A 27,805-nucleotide genomic window follows, 5' to 3' on the forward strand; every position below is an offset into this window, starting at 1 on the left:
GAGAAGTACATTGCTGGAATTTTCCTGTCCCCCTCTTACAAAACACTTGCATTATAGTTAACATTTGAATGCTGCAGTGGGCATACTAGCAAATGGCTGGTGTAATGGGGAGAACCATCACAGAAATTGTGGAAGTCCAGGAGGCTGGTTGGTGATAGGGTTAAGTTGATGATATGTATTCAAACTCTGTTGTTAATCAGGGGGAGGGAGTGGATTCGCAGAACCTGTCAGGGGTGGGGCAAGGCAGTATAAAACCTGCTCCATCAGCAAGGTGTGCACTTTGAGTGGGATTTTAGTCTAGGCAAAAATCTGCTCCAGTACTTCCTTTGGCTGGGAGTTCTAATGTAGTTTAGGGCCTTGCCTGAGTTTAAAGAGCTTATTCTAGTCTAGAAATGTTAGAAAATACTGCAGTTAGACGGTTTTCTACCCTTCACAGGAAAGCTTGTAAAGGGGTATGTCTTAGCTGTTTGTTTGGGTGGGGGGGTGTTGGTAATTTAAAATATTTTACTTCCTTAAATTACACTTTTTCCCTCCATTTCCACAGCACTCCTGACTTTCCTCTTGTGCTCTTTTTTTCCTTCATAGTATTGATGAGTTTCTGACCCACTGTACAAATACCATGATGGCAGCAGGACAGGCAAATGTTTTCAGTCTCTTTAGTGACTTATCTTAACGTGATATTCCTGCACGTATTCCAACAGACTGACTGGGCTGCAGCTAATGGAAGGAATTTACATGCATACAAATAGAAAATGTATCTAAATTCACTAGACTGCATTGAAAATGTCAGCCACTGCTTCTATGCTGTCACCTCTCTGCAGACAATCAGCACAAGGTCAATGGAGCTCTTAAATCTCACTTAGCCCTCCATATAGCGTTCCTGTTTAGTATCACCTATTAATCATCTTTAAAAGGTGCCCTCAAACAATTGTTCAGATAGGGGCAGATTCTCTGTTCCATTACTCAAGTGGCACAAAAGGCTGATTGTAAACCCTACCTGAGTGTTCTGCTGGCATGGAGAAATCTCCAGTGTAGGTGTAGCTAGCTGAGTCAGCTCCTGTACAACACTGCCTGCAATCTCCAGTGTCAGGGGTGTGTCTGGGGCAGGGAGAGATATACTGGAGAGCTGAGCAATGCACTATAGCTGTCCCCGGTTGGCAGATGGTCCCTTGGCAATCATTATCAGTAGAGGTTTCTTGTTAAATATCAACTAATCAAAGCCCCAAACCATAAATCCCTTCCTCAGTCCTTGTTTTCTAGGCTCGAGGGAGAGAAGATGTCTAGATTCTTCTGAAGAGGCCAAAGGAAAAAAAATTAGGCCTTAAACATTTTCACTTAGGGCCCCCTGATCTTAATAGATTCAAGTTCCCCACCTTCACTTTTATCAGGAGACAAACATTTGAACCTGAAGTCATCTGAGATGAAAGGGTCAAGTGCTTGTCTCCTCCCCTGCAAACTCTTTGACGGGAGGCCAGGTGGCACATTTATCCTTCCCCTTCACACTCCTTCTGTCTTATGGGAGGGAAAGCAAGTTTCACAGAAACACACATTCTGAAGTCAGTGGGTTGAATAGGTGTAGTTGAGGGCAGAATCTGACTCAGTGTGGCTGAGTTCATTTGTGTGCTCTAACATCAGAGTTGTATCACACCTTCAAATAAAAACACTACAGCACATGAACACTGAAACAATCCAGGATTTCAGTGTGAAATACTCCAGATATGTGCATATTCATGCAAGCCTCACACTTGGGTATTACGCATGTGCAGGATACAATTTTCAAACACTTATTTTGCAATTACTTTATTTGTAAAGGAAGGCTCCTGGAACATATCAAAAGTACTTATTAAGGATTATGGACTGAATCTTCAGCCCTATGCCAAGCTCAAGTAGCTGTGCTGAAATGGGGCAAAATAGGGATAGCTGGGGAGGGATAGCTCAGTGGTTTGAGTATTGGCCTGTTAAACCCAGGGTTGTGAATTCAATCCTTGAGGGGGCCACTTAGGGGTCTAGGGCAAAATCAGTATTTGGTCCTGCTAATGAAGGCAGGGGGCTGGACTCAATGACCTTTTAAGGTCCCTTCCAGTTCTAGGAGATTGGTATATCTCCAATTATTACCTTTAGGAAGGGCAAAAGTTTTCACCGTGTGCACCTTTAAGAGGGAGAACAGGAAAGTTTGTATGCTGGCACATACAGAGCCCGAATGGAACTGGATTTTGGGCTGCACAAAGATGTGAATGCCTCAAAACCCATCCTTTTCCAGGCATAGAGGAGCACTATGCTTGTGTACCACAATGGCTCTCTCCAGCTACATAAGTAGTAGCTGGATTTGTCCCTACATCCAGGGCAAGTTTACAACAATAATTAATAATAAAGCTGATTTACAGTTATCTAGGCACAAAATACACATCTGGAAAATTTAACTCATTTAAAAAGTTCTCATTTGAGATAAAATTCCATTTGGCCATTTTTTATATCAGACTCACCCAAAAGTTCATCTCTAGGTTGAGAATAAGTACCAAAAATGTCAATCCAAAGGGGAATTTGTTCAGTAACTTTTCTAGGTATATTCCCCAGAAAACATGGACGGTTAATAGATGTGCTTTCTCAACCATATCTATAATATGTTCCCTGTGTTAACAGGCCACTACAAATATTTTACTACAACATTTATGATTTGATCTGACAAAACAGAATTGTGACATGTATGCATTTGCTGCATGTGGAACTGCAGAAGTAAGAGCCTTTTGCATGAATAACTGCAGAAGGACACTCTTATCTTTAAAAAAAATGCCATTTCCAACACAAGTTTGCTCTATATATTTTTCTATGAAAATATTATTAAAAGTAATAATTAGCATATGCCTTGAATTAAACAAGATGCCGTTTGATGTGAAGATTATATAATTATACATTTGATAGTTGCTAAGAACTTTCTACATTTATAGTGCTAGATGCATAATTAATAATAATAAAACATCTTTTTCATGATAGGGATTGGCAATATACTTAAAGTGACTGAATATGCTACTCTTGCCCTGAGCTCTACTAACTCACACATTTTGACATTTGACATTTGATAGTTGCTAAGAACTTTCTACATTTATAGTGCTAGATGCATAATTAATAATAATAAAACATCTTTTTCATGATAGGGATTGGCAATATACTTAAAGTGACTAAATAAGCTACTCTTGCCCTGAGCTCTACTAACTCACACATTTTGAACTGGAATGTAATCAAGAATCTCTCCTCAGTGACTTCTCCCCCATTTTGTCTGAACTTCTTCAGAAAAAATAATATAAGAGCAAACCTAAACACTGACGAGAGACTTGAAAATGACTTGAAACAGTAACTTTAAAGCAATCAGGGGAACGGGAAGTACTGAAATACCGTGGAGAAGGTTGTTCTTCAGATATTGCTGGTCTGACTGGAAAATGGAAGTACTTGAACTCCAGTGAGAATTTTCATGAGATTTAGATCCTGATCCAGCTCTATGGAAGTTATGATTGAATTCAGTGGGCCCTTCGCATATGTTTACACTGCAGCAGGGAGCAAGCCTCCCAGCTCAGGTAGACAGACCACACTAGCAGAGCTCAAGCTAGCAATCTAAATATAGCTCTGGTGGAGACTCAGGGTATGTCTACATTACGGGATTATTCCAATTTTACAGAAACCAGTTTTTTAAAACAGATTGTATAAAGTCGAGTGCACGCGGCCACACTAAGCACATTAATTCGGTGGTGTGCGTCCATGTACCGAGGCTAATGTCAATTTCCTGAGCGTTGCACTGTGGGTAGCTATCCCATAGCTATCCCATAGTTCCCGCAGTCTCCCCCGCCCATTGGAATGCTGGGTTGAGATCCCAGTGCCTGATGAGGCAAAAAACATTGCCGCTGGTGCTTCTGGGTACAGCCTCACCCCTCCTGCCGTGAAAGCAGCAGCAGCCAACCGTTTCGCACCTTTTTTCCTGAGTGAACTGTGCAGACGCCATTCCACGGCAAGCATGGACCCTGCTGAGCTCAAGACAGCAATCATGGACGTTTTAAACACCTCGTGCATTCTCGTGCAGTCAATGCTGAACCGGGACCTGCAAAGCCAGGTGAGGAGGCGGTGGCTACAGCAGAGCAGCGACGAGAGTGATGAGGACATGGACACAGAATTCTGTCAAACTGCGGGCCCCTGCGCATTGGAGATTCTGCTGGTAATGGGGCAGGTTCTAGCCATTGAACTCCAATTTTGGGCCTGGGAAACAAGCACAGACTGGTGGGACCGCATAGTGTTGCAGGTGTGGGACGATTCCCAGTGGCTGCGAAACTTTCGCATGCGTAAGGGCACTTTCATGGAACTTTGTGACTTGCTTTCCCCTGCCCTGAAGTGCCAGAATACAAAGATGAGAGCAGCCCTCACAGTAGAGAAGCAAGTGGCAATAGCCCTCTGGAAGCTTGCAACGCCAGACAGCTACCGGTCAGTCGGGAATCAATTTGGAGTGGTCAAATCTACTGTGGGGGCTGCTGTGATGCAAGTAGCCAAAGCAATCACTAAGCTGCTGCTACGAAAGGTTGTGACTCTGGGAAATGTGCAGGTCATAGTGGATGGCTTTGCTGCAATGGGATTCCCTAACTGTGGTGGGGCGATAGATGGAACCCATATCCCTATCTTGGCACCGGAGCACCAGGGCACCCACTACATAAACTGCAAGGGGTACTTTTCAATGGTGCTGCAAGCACTGGTGGATCACAAGGGACGTTTCACCAACATCCACGTGGGATGGCCGGGAAGGGTTCATGACGCTCGCGTCTTCAGGAACACTACTCTGTTTAAACGGCTGCAGCAAGGGAATTACTTCCCAGACCAGAAAATAACAGTTGGGGATGTTGAAATGCCTGTCGTTATCCTGGGGGACCCAGCCTACCCCTTGATGCCATGGCTCATGAAGCCATACACAGGCAGCCTGGACAGTGGTCAGGAGCTGTTCAACTACAGGCTGAGAAAGTGCAGAATGGTGGTAGAATGTGCATTTGGCCGTTTAAAGGCACTCTGGCGCACATTACTGATCGCTCAGACCTCAGCCAAACCAATGTCCCCATTGTTATTGCTGCTTGCTGTGTGCTCCACAGTCTCTGTGAGAGTAAGGGAGAGACCTTTATGGCGGGGTGGGAGGCTGAGGCAAATTGCCTGGCCACTGATTACGCACAGCCAGACACCAGGGCGATTAGAAGAGCACACCAGGAAGCGGTGCTCATTAGAGAAGCTTTGAAAACCAGTTTCATCACTGGCCAGGGTACAGTGTGACTGTTGTGTTTGTTTCTTCTTGATGAACCCCGCCCCCCCTTGATTGACTCATTCCCTGTAAGCCAACCTCTCCCACCCCCCGCACCCCTCCCCTTCGATCACAGCTTGCTTTCTAAGGAAATAAAGTCACTCTCATTTAAAAATCATGTATTCTTCTTTTTAAAAAGAGGGAGAGAACTGACAAGGTAGCCCAGGTGGGGCTTGGGAGGAGAATAGTAGGGAAGGAAAAGGCCACTAACAAAATTTCATAATAATGAGAGCCTTTTGGTTGGGCTGTCCACTGGGATGGAGTGGGCGGGTGCACGGAGCCTACCCGCACGAGTTCTTACTCGTCTGGCGGGGGAGGAGGCTAAGGAACATGGTGAGGGGGGAGGGTGGTTATACAGGGGCTGCAGCAGCACTCTGTGATCCTGCTGCCGTTCCTGAAGCTCCACCATACGCCGGAGCATGTCAGTTTGATCACGCAGCAGCCCCAGAGTTGCATCCCGCCACTGCTGATCTTCCTGCCGCCACCTCTCATCTCGAGCATCTCTCCTCTCTCCTGTCCTCATGTTCGTCCCTCCTGTTCTCACGTTGGTCCCTCCTGTCCTCGCGGTCACTGGCATCTTTCCTGTACTTTGCTACCACGTCCTTCCACTCATTCAGATGAGCTCTTTCATTGCGGGTCACTTCCATGATTTCCGAAAACATTTCTTCTCACGTCTTTTTTTTCCGCCGCCTTATCTGAGATAGCCTTCGGGACGGAGTAGGGAGGTTTGAAAAATTTGGAGCTACATGAGGGAGAGAAAAAAGGGAGAAAATTATTTTAAAAGATACATTTTAGAGAACAATGGTCATACTCTTTCAGGGTGAACAACACTATTCACCTTACATAGCACATGTGTTTTCACTACAAGGTCGCATTTTGCATCTTAATATTGAGTGCCTGCGGCTCTGGTGTTAGAGATCTCACAGACGCAGGTCCAGGCAGCAGAATTCGGCTTGCATGCGGCCATGGTAAGCCATTGTCTTTCATCTTCTGCAGCCTTCATCTATCCAGCGCCCTCCTTTCCCAAATAGCAAGCAAAGCCCGTTGAGTGCTGCTTCTTTCCTGTTAATGTGCAGCAGCAGAAACCACCCCATGGCTGGTATCATGGAAGATCACTGCTAAACCCCCCCCTTTCCCCCCCCCCACCCCGTGGCTGGTAGCAGGAAAGATCCCTGCTAGCCAAATGCGGAAAAGCTCAGCACCAATCACACCCCCCTCATCCCCCCGCTTGGCTACCTGCAGGGAAGGATTTCTTTTAAGCCACAGGCAAACAGCCCAGTAGGAATGGCCATCTCCGTCCCCTTACTTAAATTCCTGAATTTCAACCAGGTTACCATGAACGATATCACTCTCCTGAGGATAACACAGCGAGATAAAGAACGGATGTTGCTTGAATGCCAGCAATCACCGGGACCATACGCAGCTAGGCTTTGTCATGCAATGATACCAGATTACTTGCTACATGCATGGCGTGGTCAAGTGTCCTACCATGGAGGACGGAATAAAGCAGCGCTGCCCAGAAACCTTCTGCAAAGGCTTTTGGAGTACCTCCAGGAGAGCTTCATGGAGATGTCCCTGGAGGATTTCTGCTCCATCCCCAGACATGTTAACAGACTTTTCCAGTAACTGTACTGGCCGCGAATGCATCCCAAGTCCTCAGGGCAAATTAATCATTAAAAAACGCTTGCTTTTAAACCATGTCTTATATTTACAAGGTACACTCACCAGAGGTCCCTTCCATGGCTTCATTGTCTGGGATAGTTGCTTGGGAGGGCTGGGAGGGTAATTCCATCAGGGTGAGAAAAAGCTCCTGGCTGTTGGGGAGAATGGAGTGCTGTGTGCTCTCTGCAAGCTCGTCCTCCTCTTCCTCCTCCTCATCTTCCCCGTCTGCAGAATCCTCAGCCATGGCTGCGATTACCACCCCCACCTCAGAATCCACGGACAGGGGTGGGGTAGTGGTGGCGGACCCCCTAGAATTGCATGCAGCTCAGCATAGAAGCGGCATGTTTTTGGCCCTGCCCCGGACTTTCTGTTTGCTTCTTTGGTTTTCTGGAAGGCTTGTCTGAGCGCCTTAACTTTCACACGGCAATGTACTGAGTCCCTGGTATGGCCTCTCTGCATCATGGCCTTGGAAATTTTTTCAAATGTTTTTTCATTTCGTCTTTTGGAACGGAGTTCTGTTAGCATGGAATCCTCTCCCCATACAGCGATCAGATCCAGTACCTCCCGTGCAGTCCATGCTGGAGATCTTTTTTGATTCTCAGGAGACTGCATTGTTACCTGTGCTGATGAGCTCTGCATGGTCACCTGTGCTGGTGAGCTCTCCATGCTGGCCAAACAGGAAATGAAATTCAAAAGTTTGCGGGGCTTTTCCTGTCTACCTGGCCAGTGCATCCGAGTTCAGATGGCTTTCCAGAGCGGTCACAATGGTGCACTGCGGGATAGCTCCCGGAGGCCAATACTGTCGAATTGCGGCCACACTAACCCTAATCCGACATGGCAATACCGATTTCATCACTACTCCCCTCGTCAGGTAGGAGTACAGAAATCGGTTTTAAGAGCCCTTTATATCGATATAAAGGGCTTCGTTGTGTGGACGGATGCAGCGTAAAATCGGTTTAACGCTGCTAAATTCGGTATAAACACGTAGTGTAGACCAGGCCTCAGGCTTGTCTCCTGAGCTCAGAGCCAAGGGGCTGGGAGGTCTTAAGAGGCTGAGCTGCAGTATCAGTACTGCTCTTTTTAATATGCTTGCTTAAGCTCTGCTATCGTACGTCTGTTCACTCAGGCTGGGAGGCTCATTCCCATGGCCCTAGTGACTTGAAACATTTGAAAGTTTGCATAAAATGTCTTGCTTTCTGGATACTTGTCTGAATTGAACCTCAGAGATCCATTAAGTTAGCTCATCGGTGATAAAATACATTTCAAAAGCTTCACAAAGGACATGTTTTAGAATCAAATACTGGACATATTTCCACACCTTCTGTCATAAACAGATAGTTAAGGGTTAATGCCTCTTTTACCTGTAAAGGGTTAAGAAGTTCACCTAGCCTAACTGACACCTGACCAGAGGAACCAATGGGGGAACAAGATGTTTCAAAAGGAAGGAGGGAAGTTTCCTTTGTTTAGTCAGTTTCAGTTTCAGCCGGAATGAAAAGATCAAGGAACCAGCCTCTTATCAGAGTAGTAAGTTTTAGAAAGGAATAAATAGGTTTATGTTTATTTTCTTTTGTGACTTGTCTTGGTGCCATTAAGGGAATTATCAAATTGGGTAGTCTTGTGTGTATTAAGATTTTTGCCCAGAGGAACATCCTATGTTTTCAATCTATTGTCTGTGAGATTAGCTGATATGATGTCCCCCAGAGGTTTTTTTCTTCTTTCTTTTACCTTCCTTTTCTTTAATTAAAAGACTTCTTTTTAAGAACCTGATTGATTTTTTCCCTGGTTTTTTTTTTAGATCCAAGGGAATTGGATCTGGACTCACCAGGGATTGGTGGGGGGGAAAAAGGGAGGAGGAAGGAGTAATTCTTCCTTGTTTTTGAGATCCAAGGGAATTGGATCTGGACTCACCAGGCAATTGGTGGAGGTGTCTCTCAAGGCTACCCAGGGAGGGGAAGTTTTGGGGGGAAAGGGAGTGATCCAGGTACTCAGAAATTCTGGATGGTGGCAGCGAGACCAGATCTAAGCTGATAATTAAGCTCAGATGTGTCCATGCAGGTCCCCACATCTGTACCCTAAAGTTCAGAGTGGGGGTGAGACCTATGACACCTTCATTTCATGTTTACAGTCAATATGTATTGGATGCTATCATAGTAATGCATAATTGCATATATGCTCTTTGATACTTTCTACCCTCTGTTATACCCATCTATCTCCTAATTATACCCTAAGCTAACTGGGTGTAAGAGAATACTCACTATTTATGTAGAGTATTGTTAACATTATGTTAAAATTCTAGGTAAAATATTTTAAAGGTGTAATTAAGTCACAAAATGTGATTGACAGTTTTCTGTGTTTCTACTGGTTGAAGTGTATTTGAGACATACGCCTGGGTTCTGCTGACTCAGCAAATTATTCATTAGATACCAAGAGTGCAGTAATTGATTCAAAGGCAATAAAAAAGTGAAGCCAATATACTGGATAAAGTAGTTAGATACTCACATTTTCTCCCTTGTCACCCTTACTGCCTTTCTGACCTGGTTCACCAATTTCACCCTATAATTGAAAGCCAGAAGTTACGTTCCTTCTTTTGAATGGCCTACTTCCTAACTGTACTCAATAACACTGTATCTTTAAACGTCACCTTTAACATGATTATGCTGCCTGTTTTACGTTGCAGTTTCAAGTGTGAAGGCCTAAGGGGAACAGTTTTGCATGGATTAATCACATTGGTATGACAGATTAATCCAGATATTGATTGGCATGCTGGAAAATGCAACATGACCTCCCTTTGACATATACTACAACTGGGTTATAAATAAAGGAACTGTTTTTTCTCACGTTAGCTTCAATATGAACTGATAATGAAAATACCTTGATTTATAGACTAATCTAATTACACATGACTGAACAACTGCTTCTCATTGTTGTGCATGGTATTTCAACACCTCAACTAGACTCAAATTACCCAGTAACCATCTAAGAAAGTTTTATTTGGTTTAGCACAATAATAAAAGACAGTTTGTGTGATTTAACATAAGGACTCTCTGTGGTTTCATAGATTCCAAGGCCAGCAGGGACCATTGTGATCATCTGTATAACACAGGCCATAGAACTTCTCCCAAATAATTCCTAGAGCATAAAAATTCCTAGTTAAATAATAACACAAATAACACAGCTATGTACTATAAATGTAAACCTCAAAGTACTTCTATGTGTGTTAGTGAAGCTAGTTAAAACTGTGATGGGTTTCAAAGAATAATACTAGACCAAATCTAAACTGAATCCTGAGAGGTGCTGAGAACCTGAGAGGTGCTGAGAATTCTGGAACAGCCTACCGAGGGAAACAGTGGGGGTGAAGGACCTCTCTGGCTTTAAGATTAAGCTTGATAAGTTTATGGAGGGAATGGTTTGATAGGATAACGTGATTTAGTCAATAGGTCAATAACGTGCGACCACTGGTAATTAGTACCGAGGGTCAATGTTGGGATATTGAAAGTCTTTTTCCTGAGTGTCTGGCTGGAGAGTCTTGCCTGCATGCTCGGGGTTCAGCTGATTGCCATATTTGGGGTCGGGAAGGAATTTTCTTCCAGGGTAGATTGGCAGTGGCCCTGGAGGTTTTTCGCCTTCCTCTGCAGCATGGGGCAGGGGTCGCTTGCTGGAGGATTATCTGCTACTTGAAGTCTTTAAATCAGGATTTGGGGACTTCAACAGCTGAGTCAAGGGAGAGAATTATTTCAGGAGTGGGTGGGTCAGCTTTTGTGGCCTGCATCTTGCGGGAGGTCAGACTAGATGATCATAATGGTCCCTTCTGAACTTAAGTTCTATGATTCTATGATTCTATGAACCCTCAACTCTTCTTGGAGTCAGTGAGCCCAGGAAGAATTAGTCTCTTTGTTTTTATGCTCTCAATACTTAATGCTGAGGCCCTATTCCACCATCAACAAGATTAAAAGACTATGCTTTATTGGGAATGTTTTATATTTCTCATTCACTAAGCCAATTTTTTTTAAATAGGCAAAAATAAATTTTAACATCATGTATCCTGATTTGTTTTGCTACAGTTTCAACCTCACTTCTCTACTGGTAGAAATCTTAAATTGTCTACTGTTTCTTGGACACAGATCCTGATCCCCTATTACTCCGATGTCTGACTTTAAAAAAAAAAAGGGATGTTTAGCCACAGTGTCTAATGTGATGACAGCTACAGCAAGTCCATTTTGTGTATAAATCATCACACAGGCAGACAAATGTAAACAATAAGGACTGACCTTGTCACCATCTTCTCCAGGAGAACCACCAGGACCAGCAGGACCTGGAAGACCTACAGGACCCTGTACTCCATCTCGTCCAGCTGGACCTTGAGGACCTTTTTCACCCTGAAGAAAGAAAAATCATCTGTATTTATCACAAGAGAATAATTAAGAATTTTGTACAATTAATTCATACTTCATCAACCAATATGCAAATCGTTATATAGCAACATGCAAAGATGTCTGACTGAAATCCCTTTCTTGTTATATGGTTGCCTTCATCACATTCACACAATCACACTCAAAAAGATCAAATGAAAACCTCTCACAAACACTAGAAAGACAAGGTGGGTGAGGTAATATCTGTTATTGGGGCAACTTCCATTGGTGAGATAGACAAGCTTTCACAGAGCTCTTCTTCAGGTAACTGAAGAAGAGGTCTCTATCTCTCAAGTTGGCCCCATAAAATATATGACCTCACCCTCCTTGTCTTTAAGATCCTGGTCCAAACATGGTTACAACAACACTGCATCTCACAAACACTGTCACATTTATTGATACCAACTCCATACCTTACATGATTATAAAAGAGTAACACTGGAGGTCAATTTAGCATGTATGTCTAATCATTCCTTTTCCAAACAACCCATTTCAATGAATGATAATTAATTGTCTTTACATTTTGTGCTAGAACAATTAACCACGTTTAAAAGCCGTCCTCAAACAATTATTCACATATAGGGAGATTCTCAGTACTACTACTTTAGGGGACTGGTCATGAGGGCAGGGGACTGGACTCGATGACCTCTCGAGGTCCCTTCCAGTCCTAGAATCTATGAATCTATGAATCTTCCCTTGCTGGGTATTTTCCTGGCATGGAGGAATTCCCAATTGGTATGTAGCTGGAAGAGAAAGCTTCCACACCACTTTGCCCCCAATCTCCAGTGCAAGGACTATATTGGGTGCAAGGAAGGATAAGCTGAAGGCAAGGGTGGAGGTGTATAATAAACTGTACCTATCCAGGGCTGACAGATGGTTCCTTGGCAACCATTGTTATCTGACACATGTTAGAACTGTTCCTAAGCTGCTCTAACCTGCACCTGGGACTTGGGAGAAAATCAGGGAGCTGTAACTGGCTCCCTGACAACCCAATTACCTCTGTTCCAAGTGGAAGCTAAATGCAGCAGAGAATCTGGTCCCTAAGTTCCTCTGTGCACTACTGTCCAACAGAACTTGTAAATAACTAAATTATTAATAGTACAAATCAGCAGAAATCACAACCAGCTTCTTCATAATGTAGCCCCTTAATGAAGGGGCTGTATATGCATGTAATATTAAATGGCTAAATTCCACTCTGAGTTGAAATAGGGGGTATTTTATGCTAAATCAGGACCAGGACTAGGCAAATATACAAATGTTGAGGTTTAAATATTAAGATACAGGTCTGAGAAGCCTGAATTCAGCATGATGTCATTGTTATAACATAAACTCAGAAGAGTCTATACTCTCACACCAAGTTATTGGCAAATGGGCTTCTTTTAGCAGTTGCTGGCTTTCTCCTTCACCCTTCCTCTGGGGCACAGAGTCCAGACCATGGGTCTTTTGGGATAACTTACAGGAAAGTTCCTTTCCAGGCTCCAGAGGTAAACCCCAGAGTTCTATGTATGGTGCAACCCAAATGACTGCCAAACTTATCCTGACATTTTCTATTTCAGTTTGATATTCAAACTCGCCATGTTCCAGTCCTCTAGAATTTTTCTCCATAAGGCTGGCCAAACTATAATAGGGACCCATATATATGAAACTGTAGAGCTCATAACTTTAAATCACATGGCAGTTAATATGTGGTTGTGTGAGTAACTCTGTTAACAACTATTTCACATTTTCAAAATGGCTCTTGAGATGGTCAGGTGAAAAAAGAGGGAGGTGACAGCAAATAAGAATAGAAATGATACCAAAGGAGCAACAACAAACAAACAATAATAATAATTCTGGTGAGCAGTGTGCTTTATGTGCCTAAAATAAAAGCAGGCTGAGAGTCTGAAAAAATGAGTAGTCAGGTATTCATCGGTGATCACATCAAAGACTAAAAAAGTACCAGAAAGGCACCAATTGCTGAGAGAGAACATACTGAAAAATAGGAGTGAATGGTAATGAAATTTGATAACAAAGTGAGAAATAAATTTGCACTTCAATATGCAGAAGCAGGATAAAAAAATTGAATCAAAATTACAATTTGGCAAAATATTTTTTGAATGGATTCTGCCACCTTTGTACTAATAATGATTCAGCCTTGTTGAACTCGTCCTCCTAGGTATTATAATGTGCAAAAATATAAATGTTGTCATCCGGTTTAATTTATTTTGCAATTTTCTATATTATAAATATAAAAGGAGTAAGGCAGGTGTGCTGGGCACATATGCAATAGGAAGGTCCTGCAGTGTGAACAGCTTAAGTTCTTGAATGAAAATTAATAATTTCTGTACTGTAATAGTCTTATGTTCCATCTCCTTGGAATTACTTACAGGAGCACCCTTCTCTCCTGCTGGGCCTGGAGGACCTTGAGGACCTGGACGGCCCGGTAGACCAATAGGGCCAGCAGTTCCTGCTGATCCACGTTCACCTGGAGAACCCTGGAAGGAAAAAAAATACTAAGTATGCAGAGAATTCTAATGTTGTCCATTTAAGCTTCTCACTGTTCTTCAGCTTCCAAGCATAGACTTCCATCCTTCAATCGGACTTGACGCGGATGGGTATTCTCAAAGCCAACTGCCCACTACTAATGGGATTTCATGGATTAGGATCATACATGGTATTTATATTCTAAAGAATATTTAGATAAGATTTTGCCATCTACCTGAGTGTGCAATAGTGCCCAATGGTGCCCATTTGGGCTCAAACATTTGACTGTAATCGATGAGAAATGCAATAGCCATTCTGAAGTTTGTTGAGCATCATCTGAGTTAGAAATAGTGGAAGATTTTCTGGCAATGGTCATGGTCACTTTGACTTCATCAACACAAATGCCTTTGTGGATCCTGGTCATATAGTTTAGGAGGCCTAACATTGATCTGAGATGACTTGCTTTTATTCTGGCTAATATTAGATTTGCAATAACTGTTGTAATAAACTCAAGATCTAAGGATAAATGCCGCCAGGAAATATCTCAGCATTAATATTTCCAGGAATAAGGTATAGTTAGAATGTAGCATAGGTTCATGTCATGCTAGCCCTCTAGGAAAAAAGAATGTGGTGAGAGAATGTGTCATGCTAATAGCACTAGGATTAGTGGCAATTGGGACAGAGGTGGAAGCCGTGATGGTGTCCATAGCGCAGGTGGCAATCATTGCATTGTTAATGGCAACAGCAATTATGACTGTAGGGGATAAAGAGTGCTAGTGCTTCCCACACCTAGCCCTTCCCACCCCCCAAATGTGACCTCATAGAGGATACTGGTTCAAAAATGTTGGCTTCAGTTGTTGATCAGATATGCATAGGTGAGTGGACATCAGTATGACTTTCCATCAGCATTTTCCCAGTCCTTTGGCTTAGAATTACATTAATCACTGCTATTTCTGACTACTGGTTGTTTTCATGGCCAAAAAGTTCAGAATGGACATTGAGCCCTTCCACCGTGAAACATTTTTGTTTTTTAAATAAAACTCTAACAACAACTAGTAGAGTAGCAGCACTTATTAACCTTGTCTCACAGCCGTTATCCAAACTGTAAAAGGTGGGTTAGCCTTACTAGTTAGCTTGATAGTTGTATTAAACTAAAATGGAAAAAGTTGAAAAGCAAATGCACAAACATATTTGAGTATCAGAGGGGTAGCCGTGTTAGTCTGGTTCTGTAGAAGCAGCAAAGAATCCTGTGGCACCTTATAGACTAACAGACGTTTTGCAGCATGAGCTTTCGTGGGTGAATACCCACTTCTTCGGATGCAAGTGGTGGAAATTTCCAGGGGCAGGTATATATAAGCAAGCAAGAAGCAAGCTAGAGATAACGAGGTTAGATCAATCAGGGAGGATGAGGCCCTGTTCTAGCAGTTGAGGTGTGAAAACCAAGGGAGGAGAAACTGGTTCTGTAATTGGCAAGCCATTCACATATTTGAAATGGTCATTGCCAGGAATTGCAGACTCAGTTAAACACTGCGTATTTTTCTCCCCAAAAATCAGCTTTCACTTTAGAACTCTTGTCTCTAAATGAAGAATTTGTTCTAGGATTTTTTAAATCTCTAAATCTTTTGCCCAATACAAAGGATGTGTATTGCTATTCAGTGAAAGCCCGAGTACTAGATTCAGTGTGTGCGGATGCTGAAAGGTTTAATCCTAAAGTCCATACTCAGTTCTTACTCAGGCCAATCTCAGTTTAGTACAAAGTCCCTTTCACAAGTAGCCCTTCCTGCATTCTGCTTGAGTTAGTAGTATTTTCGAACAGACCCTGGGGCTGTAATATGATTCATCATTTTTTGTAGGAAATTGCTTGTTTTTTGATGTAAAGAAACTTATTACCCTGATAAATGAATACATAATGCATAGTAACATAGGGCAGAATTGTGAAGGCTAAATATTTCAGGAACTAGCTCACCATTATGAAATAATTTGATCATACATTATGCTGTGTGCAGAAGCCATGGGGCTCTGTATGGGATAGCAGTCGGCCTGTGTAGAACCCAATTGACTTCAAAGTATTATATGAAGTCCTATTGACTTCAAAGCACTACACAATGCAGGATTGGATTCCACTATTTAAGATCAACACAAAAGTGGATAAAAGTCTATTACCAAAAATGTTTAAAAAAAATGCCCAGGCAGGCTTGTCAGAAATATATTAATTTTATACAGAAAATAATGACAGCAGAGTTGGTTTTGCTCTATGCTGAAATACCTCACTTCTAAGGATTTAAAAATATCTGGATCATATTACTGTCTTTTGTGTATACTCTAACATCTTTTAAGTCCAACCTTTCTGAGGCTACTGAAGCATCCATAAGTTAAAATAATGTTCTTAAATGTCCCGGCTGACTCTGCACTTTGTAGCAGCACAGGTGTTGTGTAGTACTTATGGACTTTCAACAACAGGCTGAGCTCTCCTTTAAATATGTCAGCCAGGCACAGAGCCAAGATTTGTGACCTTTCAGAAGCTGAGCAGGACTTGGGTCTTTTCTGCTGGATTGAGCTGCCTAGAAAAAATGTGTATATAAAAACCCTCAGAACTTCACAAATAGAGAGAGCCTGCTCAGATGGACTAACTGGGAAAATTCTGATTTTTTCTGTCATATTTGTGCTCATTCTAAATGGACAGATATCAATTAGTCTTGCCCAGGGATGGAAGGGGAGAGAAGAAGCCAAGAGATCTGATTCTACCTGCCAGTTCCAAAAAGGGAGCAGAAGTGGTGAGGAGCATTCAGAGAATGCCAGGATAATATGGATTAGCCAATAGCACAATCCCATCCAAATCAATGGAATCCTATATAGCTCATATTTTGATGTTGGTAGACAACTGTTCAGTAACTGGGTTGAAACCATCAATTACTTTACATATCAACAAACAGTAGTGATTGTAAATCCTTTTCACCAGCTGGGCTGGTCTCAAATCATGACCCACTGGTAAGATGCTCCATATCCCATTACCAAACCAATGAATTGTCCTGTTCCGTCAAATTTACAAATTCCTGGTGTTAAGAGCCAGAAAAGCACAGCAACAAAATTCAGCTGTGATCCCTCTAAAATTTTAGCTTGTCTGGCTGTGAGCTAAAGAACTTGCCTTAACACTAAGACATCTATGACACTCCCAATAGAGTTCCTGACAGCACTTTAAAAATATAGGGCCAGATTCTACACAATGGGTTGGCAGAGAGTTGGGAAGGAACAACCCCACCCCTTGTATCTTCCACACAGAGACTGGCCTGTTTCCTCCTGTGCCACCATAATATTGAGAGCTTTCAAGGAGTCTGGACATGGCACCATGCCAACTCCATGCCCAGACAGCTGAGCTGGACAGAGAGGCTGGCGTATGCTGCACCTTCTTCAATGCTGGTACAAGAGTGTGTGGCTGAGAAATTCTAGGAGGAAGGAGGAACTCTGGCTTTGCAAGCCTCTATTCCTCCTAGGTGCTTCAGGTGCTGTGCTTCTCCTCTCTACCCCTTTCAGTGTGAAGAGTGCATAGGGCTGAATCTAGCCAAAGGTAAAGGAGCGAAGGATAATATAAACCCTTCTCTGGAAGAGCTGATAGAGTATATGGCCAGTAGAAAAGGAATATTTCCTCCAGAGAATCACAATAAGGTTCTACAACTGCAGAGCACAAGAACAAGAAGATTCTGTGGACTAACAGCCATGGTAACTATATTGTCTTAGTTAAGTCCTTTTTCAGTGGAATTGATATTAGCTTTAGTTTTTTTAACAACAAATACAGCATCTGAACATTTTTTCAGCTGCAAAAGTTAAAATTATTTTGCTTATTAAAGTTAGGTTTAATTTTGTAAGAGGTAAATAATCTTCAAAACTAAATTATGGGATGTTTAAAACTACACATTATATAAACTGAAGGACAATAACTCATGTTGTGTAGATCTTGATAGGCTTTTTTCAATGATCATTTTAAAAAGTTAGTCTATAGATAGTTAAAATGTTATTTATACATTCATTAAAAGAATAGATAAAAGTAAGGTCCAGAACATTTTAAAAATTTGCATAATTAATACAAAGCATAGCCTGGGTTAATTGCTCAATATATCTTTTCTGATACTACTATAAGAAATCTGAAGGGGAAAAATCTAATGGGTTTAATTTGAAGCATAAATAGTTCTCTGAAAAATAATTGAATAATTTAATTTCAAAATGTCTATTCATCACATGCTATTTGTGTCACTAATAAATTATGTCAGGAATACAGCTACAATATTCTGCAAGACCTTCATCATGTTGCTTAGTTGCTTGGTTTCTGTGCCTTGCTTGTAACCTGTTTCCATTTTTTTAATTATATTAAATAAGGTCATTCTTTTAATATGCAAGAGGAAGGTGTAAAAATAAGAAACAGATAATCGTGATATGCATAAATACGGTTTTAAAACAGAGTTATGTGGCCTCTAGCAAGCCTTAAAAATATCTTATAGCCCTTAGAACACTGGGGTCAAGCATATGCATTTATAAAATGACTCCCACAAAAGCTCTGATCAGATCCTATCCTGTATCAGCTGCTCCAGTCCCCCAAATACCTCAACTCTTCTTTCAATGCCTGAACCTGCCCCGAAAAGCACCCCATTCCCCCAGAGGCATCCTGATCCCTTTTCACCCAATATCAGCAAGTGTCAGGAGATGCTCTCTCTCCCACTCTGGAGCCCTCTGAAACATTTTCATTGTTGCCCATGGACAAGCACCTGATTCTACTTCTTTTCTCTAACTGCCAACTTTGACAAATATCCCAGTACCCATCTCCATCTGCAGAACCCTCCTGATAGGCTGCATTAGAAGTGGCCAGTTCTAACAGGCTAACTGCTGAAACCCACTCACAAGACACACAACCCAATGATCTTCAGCTGCCAACACTTTTTGGTACCACTCTCCTCTGAGGCCACATGCAGACCTCATTAGATGGCACCCAGTTTCCAGATGTAATTTAGGTAATGGTCTAAAGGCTGAGCATCAAAGTTGGTGAAATTCATTCAGTGCAAGGTCCTCCACTCTATTTAAGTCCTGAAGTAGGGTTGGGAACTCAATGGAAGTGGCTCAAAGATGTGCCTGTGCATATACTATTTGCCCTGGTAAGGGTTAACATGGCAGCCCTGAATAAGGAGAGTGAGAAGCTACAATGAGGAAAAGTCTGCAGAACCGTATTTATATGAATTCATTGGACCTAACACCCATACAACTGGTGCAGAGGGGCTATGGGTTCTATTCTAGTTGATAAACTTGAATGGTAGATGGGGGAAGATGCACAGTAACCCTGCACTCTGGGTCTTGGATTGGGAGTGGTAAATTTCACTTCTCCAACCCCTCCTCCCACAGTCTCAGAGCTTGGCTCAGTGTAGGTGAAATGAATTTCATCCTCCGCAACTACCTCAAAATGAAGAAAATGCTTTCAGAACCCAGGGCTAAGATTTTTTAAAACAGGAGTCTGAACTGAGGGTCCTAAATCCTTATTTTGACAACTTCAGAAAGTATGGTGAGCAACTAACAGCTGCTGCCAGTGAACAGCATAGGAGTTTAGCTTTACTCCTCAAGTCTAGCCGTTGTAAATACAGCTGAATGGAACTCATTGATCTGTGGTTTGTGGTGTCTTGTAATAGGATATAGAATAATAGAAGCTAACTTTGTGACTAGGAGTTCTCTTTCTCTCTGTGAAATTTTGATTTTATTTTAAATATTACAATGAGATCCTTGTATAACTCCTTGCATTGTGAAGTCTGTGCCTTGCTTAAAATACTAATAGGGAAGATAAATAAGCTGCATGCTGAAGTTTGTAAATGAAAAAAATATTGAGTGGGAATGTGGACTTACTGGAGACTGAAAAGTTATAGAGCTTTCCTCTGCTTTTAAATTGCTATATCTACACACTTCTACAGCATCTTTTTACCCTTCATCTTTTAAATAATGTAGATCTTTCACTTGAGGACTGCTGAAGATCTTTTTGCTACAACAGCATCTCTCCTTAACTTCTTAGCTTGGCACTTGTGCAGTGGTCTATCACACTTTAAAGCAAATGCTATTCTCCCATACCTGGTCTAATGAGACTGAAAGTGCCATGGTACATGCTAGAATGAATAAGTTATGGCAACTGCACCAGGAGGATGCCTTAATACTCTGAATATGCCTCATCTTTTCAATATTCTAATAACTAAGCATGACTGAGCCTTGCTAGCTCTTGGACGGGTATCCTGTGATTCCACGTTGTTTTCTTCTCTGTCAGTCCAATTCTGTTACTCTTACCCATGCTGAATGGTATTCTCTCCTGAAGAAAACCTACTGATTTCTCTGGCACTACTGTTACAATAAGGTCTATATGGAGAAGGGTGGCAGAACAGGGTACTATGATGACAGTGGCTGCTCCAAATCTTTTTACATATTGTCTTCAAGAAGATTTTATTTTGAAAGATTGTTCGGACAGTATTTGTACAGGGATCATACACATTTGTATCCTGCCAGGTGAGCAAATGATGATTCTTTGCATGGTTATCCTGGCAACCTGAATGTGATTCCTACTGCTATTATTTTGATTCCTCAGGCTTCAATTAATATAACAATAAACATTCACTAGCCTGCAGCCATACCACTATGGTCTGTGATCTTGTCAGATATCATAATCTAAACACATTTAGATCTGCTCAGTTCTAGACTGTGACATTACTGGGGGGAAAAAAACTGTTTTGTTTTTTAAACACACCAGATGGCAGCCACTGTGCTGGTATCTATAGAACCTGTTCATGGAATTCTGGTAGCTCTTCTACCCTGTCCACCCCACAGCCATCTTTTACAGTTATTTTGCATACATTTATCTTTACTACTCTTACTAGATTTTCATTTCACAAAAGTTAAGCATGTCAGTGTATGGATTCTGCCCATTAGCGGGGGTAGGTGTCCTAAAGATATTGACTTTGTTTCCTCCTCTCACTTTTCTGGGGAAGAAGCTGAGATGAGATTATTCCATTATAGCCTCAGGCAAGAGATGAGTGCCTGAGAGTTAAAGTAAGAATCTGCTTTTACAGCCTTGATATTACATAGATGAACACATAGGCCCAATTCAGAAAAGCATTTAGGCACATGCATAAGTCCATCCCTAACCAGCAAAGCACTCAAATTCTTGCATAATGTTAAGGAAACATTTAAATCCCGATGAAATCAAATCCTACCTAAATCAATTGGGACTTTAAGCACATGAGTAAAAAGGTACAGATTGCTGAATCAGGGTTATAGAGAGTATAATACTATTGCACATGTGTGAATATGTAATGGAAGGATACAATGGGGCAGAAGGACAATTGCTGTAAGAATATAAGCTCTGAATTTCTTGACTCTTGTGTGGTCAATTTACCATGATACTAACATTATTTCTGCATAGAATATGAGATGGGTGTGACTAATGTGATCCTGGATATGGTTTGGTTTTTGCAAAATATAAAAGTTAAAAGTTGTGCAGGGATCATATTAGATTATTGTAATGGTTTCCTGGTCTTTATCAAATCTATCAATCTTCTCCTCCTCCAGTTCTCTGTGCTTTCTCCAATTCTCCCTTCTTCACTTTTCCACTCTTCCTTTCTCTTTCATTCTGCTGCTTTATGTAATAGTCTCATTATCCTAACCAAGCACACTTTTCTTCATCTTAATCCCCTTTGAAACCCATCTCCTTGAACCCTCCCCTCCTTTATTTTATCATTACTCATTCTTTTACCTTTTCCTTTATTGAATGGGTGTATGAACTGTAATCTTATTAATGAATGTGCCTTTATCTGTTTCTTTTTGTGAAGTGCCATGCAATATAAAGCACTTGTATACATATTTTGTCATAATAACAATATTTTTTCTTAATTAGCACATTTATTTAACATGAGCAGCCTCATGACTGAAATTAGTATCAGATAGAGGCAGGTAGCACTGACTTTGGCAACATAACTAACTTGGTAGCCCATATCTGACTGATTCAGTATATGACCTAGACATCCAGTACCCAAATGAGCTAATGAGGAATGACTGCCTGAATTTCCAAAGAGTTTTCTCTCATCAGCATTCAGCATGCCTTGCAGCAGCATGAAAAAGGGAGGAGGAACACCACCAATTAGAAGATAAAGAGAGCAGATAGAACAGTGGGGAAAAAAGAAGAAAACATCTTGCTATGGAGTATTCGTGCATCTCTCTCTTTTGTCCAGTTCACCCTAAGCACAGCAATTAGCATGCAATGTGTTCTGAAATGGTCATTCACTGTGGTGTACTTGAAGCTGTACAGAGTTTATGATTTTGTATATTCTAGCTATTTGGGAGCAGTCAGTGTTGGCAGGTGTGGCAGAGACCTCCACAGGGACTAATCCTCTTCCTATTTTGTATGGTGAGCAAGTATTCCACTTTTACTAATCCTCTCCAGAAAATGACCGACTGTGTGTTTAGCCCCTACTGCCTAAAATAAGTAGGAAATTATTTTAGGGCCGTATAATTCCAATGATCTGCCCCTGCAACTCCCACAAACAGCAGTGAGTTGAAGCTCTAGGTCTCATTGTGGCCCTGAGATAAACACATGTGGCACCATGATATCAGGTGCATCCTTACATCTTCTAACTACCAGCCAATTTCAAAATTCATAATTCATAATTACAGAGATACAATATCAGTCTAATAAAGTTTGGGACCTTCACTGAGATTTGGGATATCTGTGGGTGAGGTTTGATTCTATTTGTGCTTCAGGTAGTCTCTGCCTTCCAGGGCCAGGGATTACCCATCTGAAGGTCTGAGAAAGTAACCGAACCTTTGACAAAGACTTCCCTGTTCCTCCATAATCACCACTTCTATTACCTGCCTTCTAGAACATCCATTGCATCGTAATGTCTCTAGCATCCATTTCAGATTGCTCAGATTATGGTTGAAAATTTGGTAGTCAAAACTTTGAATTCTTTAAATAGTCTACCTACAAGAACTCAGTGTATATTAGAAAATGGTGAAATATTTGTAGTGAAATTATATGATGTGAATATAACCAGGAATTTAAATATTACTTATTGTGAGCAAAAGCTGATGTTGTACAAGGTGAATAGTAAGGTTCCTATTTTGGGGCTTTTTTGTTTCAGTTCCTTGAGGAATGTGCTTATGTACCATGGTGGGAAGGAAAGAAGGAACTGAACATATCAAAAGCAAGCTAAAAATTAAAGTACTATCACGCTACTTCTTGATGACATTCTAGAGGAAAGAATTAGCGCACAAAAATGTTACTGCAGCACTTTCCCAAACCTAGGGATATCCCAAAACCAAGAGTTTTCTTTATATGTTTTGTTTTTAAGCATTAAAAAATATAAATTGTAAGAATATATATGAACTTTATTGTCAAAGCATATATACTTTCAGTTCCTTTATTGCAGAAAGGGTTTGTGTCAATTTACTTTTCCACCTGGGCTCATCGAAAGAGAGAGAAGTGCAATAAGCAGATGGTTGTCAAGAACTGCATGATGCTCATTTGAGCATAAGTGGACCAGCTTTTGCATCTATAGAGTGCTCTTGCATAAAAATGACAGCAGAAAATTAGGTTATTTAAAAAGTCTGTATTCTATTTTAATACCTTTCATTTCAAAATTCCCAGGAACTGCAGTACAAGATATGATGGAGAGATCAATAGTAGAAAGTAAAAGCCTAAACATAAAACAAACACTTGGGGATACAAAAAACTCTTGACCTTAGACTGGCCTTGCAAAATTCTACAGGCCCACATCTTTCTGATGACTGAGTAAAATGTCATTACTTTTACAGTCATAAAGAAATGCAGGCAAATCTGCTTTATGACTAGGTTGGTAATAAGTCTAATGGAAAAATAAAACCTAGGTCATAGGTGTAAACATGGTTTTAGAAAATGATTTTACACTGGTTTACACATTAGCCAGTCAAACCATATTTAACCCCAGATTCACTGTGTTTAGGCAGAGTCCTACAAGTTTCAAAGCCCAGTGTAAACAAGGTCATAATGGCAATGGTTGGTTTTGGTGACACAACAGTTTAATAATCATTAAATAATTTTACTGAGCATCACTGTTCTAAAATAAACAACTATGAGATTATATTTATGTGCTACTCCTCCATTCCTCGCACAATCCAAACGTCCATGTATTTCAGTGAACAGTTTGGAGATACAAGGACAGCATGACAAAAACAACTGAGGAGAGATGTCAGTTTTTCAAAGGGACACTATTCAGGGCCCAAAAGCAAACTATTCTGTTGGGTAGGAAAGATAGAAAATGTGGCAAAAGACCACCTTGGCTTAACCAGAAGATCTTGCATGATCTAAAAAATAAAAAGGAGTTGTATAAAAAATGGAAACTAGGACAGATTACAAAGGATGAATATAGGCAAACAACACAGGAATGCAGGGGCAAGATTAGAAAGGCAAAGGCACAAAATGAGCTCAGATTAGCTATGGGAATAAAGGGAAACAAGAAGACTTTTTATCAATACATTAGAAGCAAGAGGAAGACCAAGGACAGGGTAGGCCCACTGCTCAGTGAGGAGGGAGAAACAGTAACAGAAAACTTGGAAATGGCAAAGATGCTTAATGACTTCTTTGTTTTGGTCTTCACCAAGAAGTTTAAAGGAATGCCTAACATAGTGAATGCTAATGGGAAGGGGGTAGGTTTAGAAGATAAAATAAAAAAAGAACAAGTTAAAAATCATTTAGAAAAGTTAGATGCCTGCAAGTCACCAGGGCCTGATGAAATGCATCCTAGAATACTCCAGGAGCTAATAGAGAGGAGGTATCTGAGCCTCTAGCTATTATCTTTGGAAAATCATGGGAGACAGGAGAGATGCCAGAAGACTGGAAAAGGGCAAATATAGTGCCCATCTATCAAAAGGGAAATAAAAACAACCCAGGAAACTACAGTTAATTAACCCAGTTAATTTAACTTCTGTGCCAGGGAAGATAATGGAGCAAGAAATTAAAGAAATCATCTCCAAACACTTGGAAGGTGGTAAGGTGATAGGGAATAGCCAGTATGGATTTGTAAAGAACAAATCATGTCAAACAAATCTGATAGCTTTCTCTGATTGGATAAAAAGTCTTGTGTATAAGGGAGAAGCAGTGGATGTGGTATACCTAGACTTTAGTAAGGCATTTAATATGGTCTCGCATGATATTCTCATCAATAAACTAGGCAAATACAACTTAGATGGGGTTACTATAAGGTAGGTGCATAACTGGCTGGATCAGGGCCGCCCAGAGGGGGGGGGCAAAGGGGGCAATTTGCCCCTGGCCCCGGGCTCCGCAGGGGCCCCCAAGAGAACAGCGGAGGCTCCCGCCTCCGCCCCTCTCCTGGAGCCTCAGCGCATCAAGCGCCGAGTCTCCGCCGGGGCCCCTGAACCCCGCCCCCTCAGAGCCGCGTGGTGAGGGGGCGGGGCTGGGAGCTCCGGGCTGAGCTCAGCTGCCTCAGCTCGGCGTGGAGCTCCCAGCCCCGCCCCCTCACCACGCGGCTCTGAGCGGGACGGAGCTCAGGCCCCGCCGGCCACACGCTGCGGCTGTTCCAGCGAGGCGCTGAGACTCCGGGTGAGGAGGGAGCCGGGGGTAAGAGGCTGGGGCCAGGGCGGGGGGGAAGCGGGACCCGCCGCCGAAGCGCAGCCCGGTCTTCGGCGGCGGGGGGCCCCTTCCGTTCCGGGACCCGCCGCCGAAGTGCCCCGAAGACCCGCGGCGGGGACCCCCCCCGCCGAATTACCGCCGAAGACCTGGCTGCACTTCAGCGGCGGGTCCTGCTTCGGCGATAATTCGGCGGCGAGGGGCTCGGGTCTTCGGGGCACTTCGGCGGCGGGTCCCGGAACGGAAGGGCCCCCCGCCGCCGAAGACCCCGGGCCCCTGGAATCCTCTGGGCGGCCCTGGGCTGGATAACCATATTATAGAGTAGTTATTAATGGTTCCCAATCCTGCTGGAAAGGTATAACAAGTGGGGTTCCGCAGGGGTCTATTTTGGGACCAGCTCTCTTCAATATCTTCATCAACGACTTAGATATTGGCATAGAAAGTGCGCTTATTAAGTTTGCAGATGATACCAAACTGGGAGGGATTGCAATGCTTTGGAGGATAGGGTCATAATTCAAAATGATCTGGACAAATTGGAGAAATGGCCTGAGGTAAACAGGATGAAGTTTAACAAAGACAAATGCAAAGTGCTCCACTTAGGAAGGAACAATCAGTTTCACCCATACAGAATGGGAAGAGACTGTCTAAGAAGGAGTACGGCAGAAAGGGATCTAGGGGTTATAGTGGACCACAAGCTAAATATGAGTCAACCGTGTGATGCTGTTGCAAAAAAAGCAAACATGATTCTGGGATGCATTAAAAGCTGTGTTGTGAGTAAGACACGAGAAGTCATTCTTCCACTCTGCTCTGCGCTGGTTAGGCCTCAGCTGGAGTACTGTGTCCCATTCTGGGCACCGCATTTCAAGAAAGATGTGGAGAAATTGGAGAGGGTCCAGAGAAGAGCAACAAGAATGATTAAAGGTCTTGAGAACATGACCTATGAGGGAAGGCTGAAAGAATGGGTTTGTTTAGTTTGGAAAAGAGAAGACTGAGAGGGGACATGACAGCAGTTTTCAGGTATCTAAAAGGGTGTCATAAGGAGGAGGGAAAAAACTTGTTCACCTTAGCCTCTAAGGATAGAACAAGAATCAATGGGCTTAAACTGCAGTAAGAGAGGTTTAGGTTGGATATTAGGAAAAAGTTCCTAACTATCAGGGTGGTTAAACACTGGAATATATTGCCTAGGGAGGTTGTGGAATTGCCATCTTTAGAGATATTTAAGAGTAGGTTAGATAAATGTCTATCCGGGATGGTCTAGACAGTATTTGGTCCTGCCATGAGGGCAGGGGACTGGACTCGACGACCTCTCGAGGTCCCTTCCAGTCCTAGAATCTATGAAGCTATGACTGGGCTCTGAAATAGGAATTCCACTATGTTTGTTTAATGGCATTCATCATCATTGTTCGTTGAATTTTTGTTAAGGTCTGTCACAGGGTGGCGGCCCTTTATGGGAATTTTGGCCCCAGTTTGCCCATGGCTGCCTTATGAAGGCCCCAGGTGGCTGATCAGTAAACAAGCACCTGTAGCTAATGAAGGTTACCCAAGCTCAGTTACAGGGGAATTCCAAAGGGATACAGGAAGCACCTGTGGAGAGGAGTTGCCAGGACAGACCTAAACAGGGAGCCTGGCAGGTGAGCTCTCTGAGGAACCCATGAGAATGGGGAGCCTGTAAGAAATGATCCTAGAAAGCAGAGAGTCCTAGATGGAGGGCTGTAGTCAGTAGGTGTCCAAGAGGGCTTGGTTCTCAGCCAAGGGTCTCCCAGACACTGGCTAGAGGCCTGTCCTGACAAGGATCACTCACCACCCCTGAAGAAGAATAACAGTAGACGGACCTCCCCAGACCTGTAAGTCCAGAGAAAGATATTACTCTGGTAAGGGCAAGAGGCCTAGCACCAGAGGTAGGAATTGGAAGCAAGAAAACACCAGGGGGAGAGTGAGAACTGGACTCAAGCGGGGAGGGGAGGAGGTCAGCTGGTCTAAGAATGAGTTAGTCCCCCAGTTGAGATAATGAGGTGAAAGATTTGTTTATGTTCTATGCTGGGGGTTTTTTAATGTTGATAAATGATGACCTCCATAAGGAGGTGTCCTTTAGCATCTAATGGGCTGTTTGGACTTGTTGATACCCTGGGAGAGGAAAAAAATCAAGTAAGGGCTCACCTACAACACCACACCAGCCTGCATGGGGGTGTGCTGGGTCAGTCTGGCATGACCGGCTATTTCTACATTTTTCCCCCCTGAAAATTTAAGTTTTCACCGAAAAGTAAACTTTTTCAATGAAAGGTCAGTTTCTTAGATGTAACAGCCTTAATGCCTCTGTAT

General features: G+C 42.3%; 1 protein-coding gene across 2 annotated transcripts in view; it reads right to left on the reverse strand.

Moving 5' to 3' along the window:
- COL11A1 (collagen type XI alpha 1 chain) overlaps window positions 1-27,805 on the reverse strand; it is a 184,482-nt gene that overhangs the window by 67,454 nt on the left and 89,223 nt on the right. For both annotated transcript variants that reach the window (XM_045028544.1, XM_045028545.1), the window contains 3 exons: window positions 13,758-13,865; window positions 11,251-11,358; window positions 9,482-9,535 (listed from right to left, as the gene is read on the reverse strand). In XM_045028544.1, the coding sequence (XP_044884479.1) occupies window positions 9,482-9,535; window positions 11,251-11,358; window positions 13,758-13,865 (270 nt within the window). The remainder of the gene's footprint in view (window positions 1-9,481; window positions 9,536-11,250; window positions 11,359-13,757; window positions 13,866-27,805) is intronic.

The sequence above is a fragment of the Mauremys mutica genome, chromosome 8 (genome assembly GCF_020497125.1).
Source record: "Mauremys mutica isolate MM-2020 ecotype Southern chromosome 8, ASM2049712v1, whole genome shotgun sequence".
Taxonomy (NCBI): domain Eukaryota; kingdom Metazoa; phylum Chordata; order Testudines; family Geoemydidae; genus Mauremys; species Mauremys mutica.